This window comes from Callithrix jacchus, chromosome 14, assembly GCF_049354715.1.
Source record: "Callithrix jacchus isolate 240 chromosome 14, calJac240_pri, whole genome shotgun sequence".
Classification (NCBI taxonomy): domain Eukaryota; kingdom Metazoa; phylum Chordata; class Mammalia; order Primates; family Cebidae; genus Callithrix; species Callithrix jacchus.
The window spans coordinates 86,537,501-86,553,003 of NC_133515.1; the positions used below are offsets into that span (position 1 = coordinate 86,537,501).

General features: G+C 41.3%; 1 protein-coding gene across 4 annotated transcripts in view; it reads right to left on the bottom strand.

The window, feature by feature from the left end:
- The window catches only part of PLB1 (phospholipase B1), a 154,025-nt gene that overhangs the window by 133,234 nt on the left and 5,288 nt on the right, over positions 1 to 15,503 (bottom strand). For 3 of the 4 annotated variants that reach the window (XM_054245110.2, XM_078349616.1, XM_054245109.2), the window contains exon 2: positions 10,742 to 10,858. The exons of the other annotated variant lie outside the window; for it this stretch is intronic. In XM_054245110.2, coding sequence (XP_054101085.1) covers positions 10,742 to 10,858 — 117 coding nt within the window. The remainder of the gene's footprint in view (positions 1 to 10,741; positions 10,859 to 15,503) is intronic. 4 annotated transcript variants of the gene reach the window in all.

Consider the following 15,503-nt stretch of genomic DNA (forward strand, 5'->3'; position numbering starts at 1 on the left):
TTTGAAAGTATAACTGACGTCCAATAAATTAGGTTAATTTTAAGTGTAAACGTAGATAAGTTTTCCCATTTTTTTTTCTTTTTGAGCAGAGTTTCACTCTTGTCGCCCAGGCTGGAGTGCAGTGACACGGTCTCGGCTCACTGCAACCTCTGCCTCCTGGGTTCAGGCAATTCTCCTGCCTCAGCCTCCCGAGTAGCTGGGACTACAGGCGCACGCCACCACACCCAGCTAATTTTTGTTTTTGTAGCAGAGATGGGTTTTCACCATGTTAGCCAGGCTGGTCTTGAACTCCTGATCCCATGTTTTTTGACTACACAAATTATAGTATTTAAAAATTAAAAGCACCCTAAGTTTAAAATGGGGAAAAAACACCCACAATGCTACTACTCTTACATCAAAAGTGATTTCGTTTGCTCATTGTTTCATGACCAGGAGCAGACGTGTTTTATTCAGTTATAATCTGTGTGCATGCAAATTTGTATCCCGCAAACTTCCTTTGATGTATCAGGAGCATTTTTAATGTTGTTATGTAATTCTGATGCTTATTTCAATAGCTACATGATATATTAATGATACTGATATAATTAATGTTAGTAAGGCACCCTGACTAACTCCTTATAAGAGCATGCTGTACAAGCCACAGACAACATTAGCAATGCCAAAAGGAAGCCTGGCTTGGGCAAGAGGGCTTGATCTCTTTTCCACCACAGCCTTCTTCTGCAGCTTTACTTTTTGACCCTGAAAATAATTTATCTAGAGCTTCATGAGGAGCAACAGTATATTTCCATTTTGTGCCCACTGTGAGATCAGGCACTGATGTCCACATTAGCACTTGCACAAGCAATGCTGACCGGAACCTGCCCCCAGATCTCAGTGGTCCCACTGAAATTCCCAGAAGCAAGCTTTCTGGGCAGAAAGGGCCACATGATGGGAAGGCACAGAGGCATGGAAAAACACAAAGTGCTGGAAAAGGCTGGAGCAGGGGTTTGTAACTGGAGGCCAGGGAAGTGGTGGGCAGCAGGGATGAGGCTGTGCAGACTGCACAGACAGATGGTGGCTGGGCTCGGGGCCACAAATGCCAGGCTAGTCCATGAGCAACAGGGAGCTGTGACCAGTCTTTGAAGAGATGATTTCAAGGTGTAATTTAAGATGATCATCACTCCAGGGGGAGTGGGATAGAGGAGTTAGCAGGGCAGAGATTTAAGACTATTTTGGTAATTTCCTTTCTAAGCCAGGATGAAAATGTAAATGGTAGCTGACACAAATGCAGCTTCTATGTGCCAGGCACTGTTCTAAGCACTTATGTGAACTAGTTCATTTAATTCTCATGACAACTTTATGAGAAATATACTGTCATCCCCACTTTACAGACAGAAAAGTGAGGCTCAAAAAGGTTAAGTGGCCTTTTAAAGGTGGCAAGGTGTGGTGGCTCATGCCTGTAATCCCAGCGCTTTGGGAAGTGGAGATGGAAGGATTGCTTGAGCTCAAGAGTTTGAGACCAGCCTGGACAACATAATGAGAGCCCATCTCTACAAATAAAAAATAAAAATAAAAAAAGGTGGCATTGCCAGCAAATGGTAATAGTGGGTTTTGGAAACAGGCAGCATGGCTCATCCTACTCCACAAGCCACGCTTCTAACCAACAAGCTAAGTGTAAGCCACATGTCCAAGGTCTAGACCAGAGCCCATAGACTTTTTCTGCAAAGGGCCAGAGAGTCGATATTTTAGATTTTACTCCTCATATGGTCTCTACTGAAACTACTCAACTCTGCTGCTGGAGTGTGTACGCAGCCGTGAACAATATGTAAACAGATTAACTTTAGGGTGACTTGAAGTTTGAATTCCACATAATTTTCATGCATCACAAAATATTCTCCTTTTTATTTTTTGCAACCATTAAAAATGTAGAAACCTTTGTGGGTATCAAGAAACTGATTCTAAAATTTATATGAAGAGGCAAATGACCCAGAAGAGCCAACGTGATACTGAAGAACAAAGTTAGAAGACTGATACGATCCGACTCCAGGACTGACTCTAAAGCTACTGTGATCAAGACAGTGTGACTGGCAAAAGAATAAACAACTAGATCAAGGAGACAGAATAGAGAGACCAGAAATAAACCCACATAAACAGAGTCAACGGATCTGAGACTACGGACCAAAGGCAGTATCACAGAGAGAAGACAGTCTTTTCAATAAATGGAACTGGAACAACAATTTTTTAATTAAAAGAAAATCACTCCTCAAAAGTTTTTGGACCTCTTCTTTAAATAGTAGTATTCTAAAAAAAAAATTTTATGACAGCTAATATACTCAGCACTCTATTATGAAGTTTAAAAAGATGAATTAAAACAGAAGATCTAACCCAGTGCCTGTACAAAGTGTATGTTGAGATATGCTAATTACGATGAAAGATGCTCTCATTTCATTATCAAAACAATCCAGGGAAACAGATGGCATTATTAGTATAATTTTATAGCAGCAAAAGTTTTAAATGTTGTTTAGAGGGTTGGGGCTCGGTCCAGAGTTTACTGCTGACTCTGGAATTAAAAGTTTTAATGGGGGCTCAAAAGAAGATGTTTCTGAAGACAACACATGGATCCCACATCTTTTCCTGCAACTGTTATGGAATCTTCTGGGTCCTTTATCTTTTTCTGCTGCACTCCTGCATTCTGTTATGCACTCTCACACCCTCTTTCTCTGTGTGTGTGTGTGTGTGTGTGTGAATTATAAAAGCAGCAAAAACTTGAGGAGTCAGGATCCCAAAGAGAAAATATGTGCAGAGAGTAGGCTCAGCATTTGATATTTTACCATTGAAGTATTTGTCAAATTGTGAGAAACAGAAATCAGCAGCTGAGGGGCTAAGAAACCACAGAGCTTCAGGCAGTGTAATGAAACTGGGGGGAGACATTGAGTTCAGCGCCCACTGAGGAGGAGGAATCCTCATGAATATCCCAAGCTTTCAAGTGGTACTTAAAACAGTAAGACTTTTGGAGTAGGGATAAACTACTGATCTGTAAAAGTCTAAAGACCAGACTTGAATCAGTTTGATTCCTGATTAGATAAAAGTGATCTGTTCCTACCTAACTGCCTGCCAAAAGCAAAAGGAAAACCTTTATGAAAATACTACTAGCCAGAGCATGAAAATTATCTAATTTTATATACAATGCCTAGCTTTCCACTAAAAAATTACCAGGAGACAACACTAAATAAACCAAAGCCAAGAGAAAATTTAAAAACACAACAAACAGATTAGTGAAAAGCAGTAGACTAACATGGAAATAAATGAAAGGAATTCACAATTTTGCTAGCTAAATGTTTTATACCCAGTTAGAGCAAGAGGTGGTCCAATGAGAAATATAATGAGGCAATCTAGAAAATAAGAAATACTAAGATGTGCTCCTCACATATCCCCAAGTAACTGAAAATTGACATATGTGCCAGAAAGATGGAAAGACCTGCAATGTAAATCTAAAACCAAGAGAGACTTAAGAATTGGCTATCACTTTGTGCTCATTCTCTAACCTAACACACACAGCAAACAACAGAACCTTATGGTCTCAAGGTATTTGAGCACAACCTCTGTCCAAATCATCGACTGCCACTAAACCACCTAGGATGCCAGGCATGAGAGTGAATGAGAGAGAGAGAGAGAAAGAAAGAAAGAAAGACTGAGCAAAGACATCAGTGGCTAGCTGCACACAACAAGAGAGACAGATTCCACAATTAAGTCCAGACAAGTTATTAAAAAAAAACTGATGACCCCCAGGAAAATAAAACAGAATCCAGAATTGCTACATTTAACCAAACATGTCTAGTCTTCAAACAAAACTTACTAGGCATGCCTTGACATTGAAACATGAGTCCAGATGAAGAAAAAAGCAATCAATGAAAATTAATGAGATGACACAGATGCTGGATTTCACAGGCAAAGTCTTCAAAGTAGCTATTATATGTATTTGAAGAATTAAATAAAAACATGAAGACATGTTCTAATAACAACAAATAGAAGGATATAAAATGGAAATTCTACAGTTGAGAAGTATAGTAACTGAAACAAAAGATTCACTAGGTGGGCTCAGTAGTAGGCTTGAGATGACAGAATAAAAGATCAGTAAACTTAACGATAGTAAGTATATTTCTAAAGAATACAAAGGAAAAGAGAGTGAAGAAAAACAGAACCTCACAGATCAGTGGACAGTGTCAAACATACAAACATACATGTAATATGAGCCCCAGAAGAAGAAGAGAGAGATATGGGGTGGGGGTAGCAGAAAATGATTTAAAGATAAAATGGCAAGGCCGAGGTGGGTAGATCATCTGAGGTAAGGAGTTTGAGATCAGCCTGATCAACATGGTGAAACCTCATCTCTACTAAACAAACAAACAAAACCAACAACAACAAAAATTAGCTAGGTGTGGTGGTGGGCTACTTTGGAGGTTAATCTAGTCCCAGCTATGTTGGAGGCTGAGACAGGAGAATTGCTTGAACCTGGGAGGCAGAGATTGCAGTGAGCAGAGATCGCATCACTGCACTCCAGCCTGGGCAACAGAGTGAAATTCTGTTTCAAAAATAAAATAAAATAAAATGGCTAAAAATGTCCCAAACCTCCCATGTTTGATGAAAAAATATTAAACCACAGATCCAACAAGCTGAAAGTACGTTAAGTAGGATAAATACAGAGAATCTTACTTAGACACATCAACTATATAGTCTACGTATCTAGATGTAGTTCTAAAACCAAAGAAAAAGATTTGAAAGCAGGAGGAGGAAAACTCAAGTATAAGAGACCAATATTATGATCAGACTGACTTTTCATCTGAAGCCAAAGGGCAGTGAAGTAACAGGTAAAATGCCAAAAGGAAAACGATCCTAGTTGGGACCTCAGTGATGTAAAAAAGGAATGAAGTACAGAAAGAATAACTATGTAGGTAAACCCAAAATAATATTTACTGTACAAATTGGAGACCAGTAAACTACGGCCCATAAGTCAAATCTGCCCATGGCCTGTTTTTATATGACCCTCTATATAAGAATCATTCTTACATTTTTAAAGGGTTATTAAAAAAACACAAAGAAGAATGTGATAGAAAATATATGTGACTCATAAAATTTCAAACATTTATAACCTTTCCCTTTTTGGAAAAAGTTTGTCAACCCTAATAAAAATAAAAATATTTTGGAGTTTAAAAGACATGAAAAAAATTGCTTTGTGGACAGATTTGGATGGAATAAATGGAATTAAACTGTTATAAGGTTTTCCCCTTGTCTGGGAAGTGGTAAAAGTACTGATTTATATTAGACTTTAATAATCAAGGGTGTTATCATCTTAAACACCAAAATGATAAAAATTGTATAATCCATAAGCTAGTGTTGGCCAGGTTGGGATGGTGAAACCTGAACAGTAAAAATACTTAATCCTAAAGGAAGCAAGAAATCAGGAGAAGGCAAGGTGCAGTGGCTCAGGCTTGTAATCTCGAAGCTTTGAGAGACTGAAGTGGAAGGATTACTTCAGTCCAGGAGTTCAAAACCAGCCTGAGAAACATGGTGAAACCCTGTCTCTACAAAAAACAAAAAACAACACACTTAATAATCCGAGTGTAGTGATGCATGCCTGTAGTCCCAGCTACTCAGGAGGATCACTTGAGCTCAGGAGTTTGAGGCTGCAGTGAGTTGTGATCACATCACTGCCCTCCAGCCTGCGTGATGGAGTGAGACTCTGCCTCAAAACAAACAAGTCAGGAGTAAAGAACACAGTATAAGTAGGGTGCACTGAAACGTAGATACTATATTTAAACAGAAGCCGAAGAGGGTGTATGAGAAGTTCCTTCAGGATCTGATAGGTCGGATGCCAAGCGGGCTAGCCTTGTTCCATGTGGCTCTCAAACCAGGACTAGACCAGTGGAAGCAAGTTGCCCCTTGGCAGAGTAGCTGGAGCTACCCAAACAAGAATGGGCTGCCAGGGCACTGGTCCAAACAGAGGCTGGGGATCATGAACATGTGGCACATACACCAAGCAGAGGTTAAGAGCTTGGAAATCCTTGGTCTGATCAACTTCTCCAAGCCGTACTTTCCTCACCTATAAGGTAAGGTTGATAATACCTGCCCCATGGAGTTGCATGAGGGCAAAATGCATGTGAACATGCAGCACAGTGTCCGACTCCTGGAAAGAACTCAGTAATTGTTAGTTATAATTTCAGCATCTGAAACATGTTTGGTGTAGACATCTTTCAGATCCTTTCAACTTCAGTATTCTGGGATTTCCTTCACATAACTAAATGCTCAGGAGTTCATGTTTTTACCTTGATGATGTGAGTCATTCATGATAACTACTCTGGGGTGTCACGATAAAGCTGTGCCTGGGATCTAGAAGTTAAGTGTCTGAAGATCCAGAGGGAAACTTGGTGCCTCTTTGGCCTGGCCCCACTAACTCTGGGAGCGACATGGACCCTCACTCTAGTTCTCTGCTTTCAGCAGGTACAGTGCCTGTTCCCCAAGTACCCTGAGGCATTGTGGAAGTAGTTACTGAAGCACTGTGGCATCATCGAACCCCAGTCTACAGAATCCCAAGGGAACTTTCCCCTTTTGAAAGGTTGTTTTAACATAAGCTCATGGATATATGAAGGGATTTGAACTCTTTGAAAAAATCCCATCTGAGTCAGGGCTGTCAGGGGATAAAAACAAGTATTTTTCCATCCTGATGGGAATGCAAGGGAAAAACACTTGTACATGCTCCGAGGAACAGGTTTAGCCAAGATCAGTCAGCCAAGTTGGACAGAGAGGTGACCACTGGGGTCTGGAATCAGCAAAGCACCATGGGAGCATCAGGCCTTGGCAAGGTAAAATCACATGCTTCTCCCTTAGGGAGGTACCTTCTGAAGCAGTGGCTCTCAGCTCATCACTTGCTGCCCAGCCCCCAAATGCAGAGACTCAGATTTGACTGGCTTGGTGGGGCATGGCTATGCCGGGCATCACAATTTTTAAAAGCCCCTCCAGCAATGCTCATGTGCTTCTAAGGTTAGGAGCCTGACTCTACAAGGAAACCCAATGTGTGTTAGTCCAACAGCTGGCCACATATGGATGGGGTGATTTCAAAGGCAAAATTAAAGCAGGGCATGCTCTCTCAATTTATAGATTTCCTTAAGATGTGCCTGGAGTAAATTTTCTAGCCCCTGTCCCTTCCTTGAGGGAATATAGTCATTTTGTGACCTTGATTAAGCATCTAATCTATCTGAACACTGACTTCCTCATCTATAAAATGGGAATAAGACTAGCTTCCCTGTCTCCTTCACGGGGTTGTTATGAGGATCAAAGAACAGGAAAGGGTTGTGTAAGTGAGAGAGGGCCATACACAGAGGAGAGGTGACGCGTCTCCCTTGATGAAAGGAAGGAGCATCTCCTAGGCATCAGGGAGGACTTTCAAAGCCAACTCATGTGGCACTGAGGTCACTCTTCAGTGCACATTAAATTCTTGGGCTCTTTGAAAAGTTGTAATGCTCTCACTGTAACCTTAGGGGCAAGGTTTATGACCCTTCTGACATTTTTACAGGCTCAGAGAGCCATGAGTGCATTCAGATCACACCAGCAAGGGTGTGGACAACACTGCTATCCACTAAGCACTGAGCTGTGCTGGTGAGCTTGGAAGGGGAGGGCCCAAGTCGGCCAGTGTCATCCCCTGCATGGTTTTGAATAATAAGCAGGTCCTGTGGCTGACTGGGTGCTGCACCACTCAGAGTGGCTATAAGCTGTCACCCTATGTGACCTAGAAGGACTGTAGGATGCTGCGTGGACCTGTGAGCAGGTGCTGCATGTGACTAGCTGTGGGTGCTGAGTCAGAAAACCATGAGTCATGCCTGGATGGCTGCTCCATTAAAATTCCAGGTGCTCTAAGGCGTACAGGATGTTAGCACAGCATCCTGTTAGTACGGTGCTTGGGCAGCCACATGCTGCCACCCCTGGAAGGTGAGAATGAGGACTGGAGAACCCTTCTGAAATAGCTGGATTGACCTCTGAACGTGTGTCTCAGAATTCTAGAGTAGATGAGGTGAGCAGACCTTCAAGATCATCTCGTTTACTAGATCCAGAGAGACGAGCAAACCTGCCAAAGGCCATTCAGCAAGGTACTAAGAAAGCCATGTGTAGAAGTGGATTCTCCTTAACCTAGTCAAGTACGCTTTCCTTGAGACCAAAGTCTTTTTAAAAGAAGATTATAGAAAGACTTATTACATGTGTCATCTTCTATCCAGAGTTTCCAGAAGAAATCTTTTGTTTTGCCATGTCTGTAGATCAGTATTTCCAGCTGCCCTTATTACCATCAGTCACTCTAGATTTGCCATCAGGAATGCTGGCCAAAGAATGATTTAGGATCACCAATGTCACAACCTTTGGGTAGACACAACCTCTAGTCTGATTACAAAAAAACATTCGAGGTGGTTTGAAAAGTCTCAAAGCACAATTCATTAAATACTCTGTCTTGTGCTGATAGTCCCAGAGAGAACTCACCACCAATTACAGACCTCATTCCAGGCAGAGACCAGTGCACCCTCCTGTCTCCATTCCCTGATGCCCACAGATATCCAATATCATACACCCTGTGCCCCAAGAGAGGGAAGTAGTCCCAACAGGAAATAACATATTCAAAATTGACTCATAGTTTTGCCCTTGGCCTCAGACAAGGGGATGCTTTACTTTTGGATCACATTTTCCTCAACTTTCTCACGGGATTGCTATAGTTTGGATGCATCCCCCAAAGTACACATGTTGGAAATTTGATCCCCAATGTAGAGACGGTAGGAGATGGGACCTATAAGAGGTGATTAAGTCATGAGGGTTCTGCCCTCACAGATGGATTAATGTCATTATTGTGGGAGTGGCTTTGCTATAAAAGGATGAGTTTGGCCCCTTTTTGCCTCTCTTGTACCCTCACTTGCCCTTTTGCCTTCTGCTACAGCAAGAAGGCCCTCACCAGATGCCAGCCCCTCAATCTTGGACTTCCCAGCCTCCAGAACCACAAGCCTATACATATCTGTTCATTATAAATTACTCAGTCTGTGGTATTATAGCACACACAACAGACTAAGACAGGGACAGTAAGGCCGACCCAGAGCCAGGAAGGAGCAACCTGTAGACGGTCCCATGGTGAAGATGAACAAGCAGTCCTTGACAATGGCAGGTTCCAGAGCCCTGACTCCTCCTACACTGTCATCTTCCACAATCAGCAGCAGCTCTAGCTTTGCATCAGCCACCATGGGCCAGAACTTCAAATGGGACCAGGGATCCCTCAAAGCTGGATGGGGGCAGGTGTGTTGATCAGTGAGCCCCAACAGGAAGGGAGCCTTAGGAAGGGAGACCATCAGGAAGATCTCCTCCCAGAGAAAACTGGGAAGTTGTGGTGTGAAGGAGGGGAGGCTTACAACCACTCATCCCAGAGAAGCAATAATGCAAGAGGAAATGGTGGCCTAAGGCATGAAGAAAAGCACTTACCTTTCCCAGAGCCCAGCAGAATCCCTGCTGGGCCCCTCCCTATGATGCAGGGCTCTATTCCCCAAGGTGGTGCCTTTTTTGACTCATGACCTTTTATGTCTGGAGCTGGAGGAGTTATCTTGCCAAAAATACCACTTGCATCATGCCACTCCCCTGCTCAAGAACCTTTTATAGCTCCCTACTTCCCACTATAGCAAATTAAAATTCCAGGCTTGCTGCATGACCTTGGGCCATTCACTCCACCAGTTTAGTTTTTGTAAATGTAAAAAAAAGATTTGGATTAAATCATTTTAGAAGTCTCTTTAAGCTAAGAGGTACTCTGAAAAATCTCCACTCTCCTTCGCTGGGGCTTAATTGCCCTACCTTAACTCTTTACTTTGCCCCACACTCCAGTTCAGCCGGCCTGCTTCCGCTCCTCAAACCCATCAAGCCATGCCCTCCCCTTGCCTGCCCTCTCCGCTCCTTGGTGTTTATCTCAGTCCCACTCACCCTTCAGTGAGCAATTGAGTTTCACCTCCCACGGGAGACTCCTCCAGCCCACATTCATCTCTTAGTTCTCTGAATCCTGTCGCTTTTATTACAGCTGCTTGCACCTATTTTGGTGCTTAATTCTTCCTCTGGTGATTTTATGTGGATCCGTTCTCTCTCCCCAGAGGGTTCCTTAACATTTGGTTTAGTAGATACCAGCCAGGCTCAGCCCAACTTGGGATTTTAGAAGGGTGCTCAGTTAACTGACATTAGCAAAACTGCAACTTGATGAAAATGATGATTGACAAGAAAGTCCTAAAAATTTACAAGGCACAGATGACATCCCAGGAAAGTAGAACTTCTGAGGCTCTAGAGAAAACCCCATACCTGTGCTTGCTGTTTAAAGCAGACAATTGGAGATTGTCTGAAGTGGGGATGCAGGCACTGGGATGTAGAGTCTAACCCCAGAGATTAGGGGATGGCTATGCCACCAACTAGGTGTGTGACCCAAGCACGTTCTCTCCCATCTTGCATCAATAATTTGAAGGACATGGGCCACCAGAAACTCTCGAATATTCCTTCCTACTCTTATTTAGAAAGGCAGTATTTCTAGGACTAGGTGCAGTGGCTCATACCTGTAATCTCAGCACTTTGGGAGGCTGAGGCAGGCAGATCACAAAGTCAAGAGATTGAGACCATCCTGACCAACATGGTGAAATCCCATTTCTACTAAAACTACACACACACACACACACACACACACACACAAGTTGGGTGTGGTGGAGTGCACCTGTAGTCCCAGCTACTCGAGAGGTTGAGGCAGGAGAATCACTTGAACCATGGAGGTGGAGGTTGCAGTGAGACAAGATCTTGCCATTGCACTCCAGCCTGGTAACAGAGCAAGACCCTGTTTAAAAAAAAAAAAAAAAAAAAGATAGTATTTCTAGAAGGCTGGGGAAAACTTCCTGCAGGAAGAGAAGGGAAGCCAACTTCCAGGAAGAATCATGGGCTCTTGCAAAACCAAGAGCCTAGCTTGTTTTAGTAATGAAAACGTATCCTTTTCTTACTCAGTTCACCCAGCTCCCACCGCTGGTTTTGCATTGACAGGCCTGTCATGGGTATGTTACCAAGGCAACAAGTGTTTTTCCCACAGCATGACAATCTTCTAGGAACTTCTGACCCATTTGAGGAAAATAAAATTCTAGCTAAAATGGTATTTTATTAGATACAATCATTTCTTGCCAACTTGCTTTTGCCAACTGTGGTTTTGAGTTAATGATATTTCAATTTTATAAGCCAAGACATTCAAAGCAGGAATCTGTTTTTATATGTATTACTTGTTGAGTCCATTTAAAAGTTTAAATAAAAGTCTAATTTTGGTTCTTCCCTCGAACTCTACTGTATTGTAAGGTAGTGAAAGGTGCTGGCTCTGGATCCAAACTCAGGATCAACCTCAGGTTCCTGTACTAATTAGCTGAATGATTTTGGACAAGTTACCAAGCTTCTCAGTTTTCTCATCTGTAAAATGGGAGAAATAGCACAGGCCATCTTAAAGGAAGGCTGTTAGACACGAACTGTGTTTAGCATAGAGCCTGCTTTTTCTAGGGAGCCTCACACCATGAGTTTATGATAACATCCCCACTGCCCAACAGAATGAACACTCATATCTTCTCTGAAGACACTCACCTTCATCCTAGGCCTCAAAGAATCTTGTAAGTACATTTTCAAGGAGTCTGAGCAGCATACAGTAGAAAATAATCAGGTATAGTACATAAAGAAATGAGGTACCTATGAGCAAGAATTAGCAGGAAAAAACAAAACAGCACAAGCAGATCACAGACTTTGAATACTAAAAATCATCAAAATTTAAAATTATAAAATGACTTTTTTTTTGAGATAGAGTCTCGCTCTGCCACCCAGGCTGGAGTACAGCAATGCTGTCTCGGCTCACTGCAACCTCTGCCTCCCAGGTTCAAGCGATTCTCCTGCCTCAACCTCCTGAGTAGCTGGGACTACAGGCACATGCCACCACGCCCAGCTAATCTTAGTATTTTTAGTAGAGATGGGGTTTCATCATGTTGGCCAGGCTGGTCTCAAACTCCTGACCTCAAGTGATCTGGCTGCCTCGGCCTCCCAAAGTGCTGGGATTACAGGCAAGAGCCACTGCGACTGGCCCTTAAAATGACTATGCTTTTAAAAAATAAGACAAACTTGAAGTTTTTATGGGAATCCAAAATTATTTTTTTAATTACAAATTTGGTAGGGAACTAAATGTAAGTTAGATTTGAAAAATAAAATCGCCAGTTTTCAAAATCTTCAATGACCAGGTTTAACAGAAAATTAGACGTAACTGAAGGAGAAAGAATAAACTAGAAGATGTGTAATAATAGATTACTTAGAAGGCAGTAGAGAAAGACACAAAGACGGTCAAGCTGGGAGAGAGGTTAAGAGACACGGTAGGTACACGGAGTGAGCAGGCCAACGTTGCGCTGGCATTCCCGAAGGAAAAGGCAGAAATAATTGAGTAGAGGCAACATTTCAAGAGATACTGGTTGAGAAGTTTTCAAAACTGAAGAAAGTAGTCAAGCCACAGATTCAGGACATGTTAAAAATGCCAAGCAAGGGCATGGTGGCGCAGCCTGTAGTCCCAGCTACTCAGGAGGCTGAGGTAGGAGAATTGCTTGAACCCAGGAGGCGGAGGTTGCGGTGAGCCGAGATCGCGCCACTGCACTCCAGCCTGGGTAACAAGAGCGAAACTCCATCTCAAAAAAAAAAAAAAGAAAGAAAAGAAAAAGAAAAAGAAATGCCAAGCAAGATAAATTTACATAAATAAATGAACTAGAAAACAAACATACAATATAGACGATGGTATATTCTTCCAAAGATGGCCACGGCCTTTCCTCTCATCCTACATGCGCATTTGTAATGTGACTTTTCCAATTCCTCCCATCAAGAGGTGGAGCCTCTTTCCTTCACCTTGAATCTAGGCTACTCCAGAAACTTGCATTGACCCACAGAAGCAGCCGAAATGACTTTTGTGCTCTTTGGGGAACTTGGGTCTCCATGTAAAGAAGTCTAGACTTCCTATACAGAAACAAAGGCCAAGTGGAGCAACACGAAGACACCCAGGTCCCCAGACATCTCATTTGGGACCCACCAAATCAATCTCAGGTGACATTATGTGGAACAGGGACAAGATGTTTCTGCTGAAGTCTTCTCAAGCTGTAGCTTCACAGAACTGTGAGTAAATAAAATGGTTGCTACCGTAAGTCACTGAGATTTGGGTACTTTGCTATGCATCAATAGAGAATGGTGACATAGAAGAGCAATCAAAGCCAGGTGTGGTGGCCCATGCCTGTAATCCCAACACTTTGAGAGGCTGAGGTGGGAGGATCATTTGAGCCCGGGAGTTCAAGACCAGCCTGGCCAACATAGTGAGACCCCATCCCTAGAAATTTTTTCTTTTTTAATTAACAGGTGTGGTATGTGCAGCTGTGGTCCCAGCTACTTCGGAGGCTGAGAAGGGAGGGTCTCTTGAGGCCCAGAGGTTGAGGCGGCAGTGAGCTGCAATTATGCCACTGCACTCAAGCCTGGGCAACAAAACGAGACCTTTCCCAAAAAATAAAATCAAATAAAAATTTGTTTTTTTGAAAAAATTAATAAAGTGGACAAACCTCTGGTAAGCTAAATCCTAAATAATCAGCACCAGAAGCAAAAAGAGGGACAGGACTCCAGAAGCTGCAGGTATTGAAGAGACAACAGAAAACCATACAGAAATTTTATGCCAAACCACTTGCAAATTCACTGGAAATGGACACATTCCTAGAAAAATAAAACTTTCCAAAATGGATTTAAGAAAAATAAAATATGGCTAATTCTATAACCACCAAAGAAATTAAGCAGTAGTCAGAAATCTACCAAAAAATAATATTCCAGGCCCAGATGGCTTCATTGGCAAGTTCTACCAAACATTAAAAAGAAAAAAAGGTCCATTCTTATTACAAACTATTCCAGAAAACAGAAAAATCGGAACATTCCCAAATTCATTTTGTGAGACTGTAAAACATTGGTGCCAAAATCCAGCAAGTACAGAGAGAAAAAAGAAACTTACAACTCAATCTCATTCATGAACATATAAGAAAAACAATCTGAAACAAATGTTAGCAAACTAAGCCTAGCAATAAAGGAAAAACTACACCATGATCAATTTGATTCTATGCCAGCAATGCACAGATCATTCGTTATTAGCAAGGCTATTAATATAATTCAACGTAATATATCAAGGGGTAAATAATCATATGATTATTTCTATAGATGCTGAAAAGGCCTTTAACAAAATTTACTATGAATTTCTGATGAATTAAAACCCAAGGAAGTACAAATTTATGGTGATTTCCTTACTATGGAATTTCTGATGAATTAAACCCAAGGAAGTAGAAATTTATGGTGATTTCCTTAATATGAACATGCATATGTACATATGCATGTACATATGATTTCCAAATGTCATCATCTAACTGATTAGGGAAATATTCATTTCCCATTGCTTTTTGTAACCTTGAGACCACATGGTCCTTAAAAATATGAAAATCTAATCAAATTACACTGTAACAAGATAAATTAAGACATTTCTTACCTGTTACATTTGCAAAAACCCTAAATCTTGACTGCATGCTTTATTGTCAATATAGCTTTATTGTCAAGCTATGGAAAAATAAAGAATTTTTTATATATTCCAGTAGGAATGCAAATTGGTACAGTCTTCATGGAGGGAACTTTGGCAATATCTAATGAATCTTTATGTGTGTTCATCCTCAACCCAGAAATCCCAGTTCTAGGAATGTATCCTAAATTAGACAAGTAGCCTAGCATAAACTGAACTTGAAAAAGATACATGCATGTAACTGTTCAGGACAGTATTATTTGTAACAGCAAAATATTGGAAACAATGTAATGGTCATGTTGGGAGGCTGGTGGAATTATCTGGTACATGCTGGAATATTCTGCAGTTGGGAAAAAACAAAGATCTCTGAACTACTGATATAGTATTTTCAGGATATATAATTAAGTGAAAAAAAACCAAAATGCAAAAGCAATGTATGGTAGGTTATCTTTTGTGTAAGAATAAAAAAGAATATATTTTCTCAAAAAGAAACAGAAAGGATATTAAACTATAAAATTGGTTACCTACAGGGATGATAGAAATGAGATAGAAAGGGTAGGGGAAGGGGTTGGGAATTCTCTGAGTGCATTTTTTCATATAGTTTCCACTTTTGAAGGATGTTAATGTTTTATATATTGAAAAAACTTAGTAAAAAGCAAGAATGGAAGGAACACAAAAGTAAGTATAAACAGACACACTTAACTGTATGCAAACTAGGTTATATAATTATACAGAGAGGAAAAAAGGATTCAAGTGATCTTGAACACAGTTTTTAGATTGTAACACCCTGAGTGGGATCTATTCTAAAGGGAAAGAATGGCAAAGGAATTTTGAGCTTCATTTGGTGGCGGTGTGGTCACAGCAATTCCAGTACTGTATTGTAGGATTC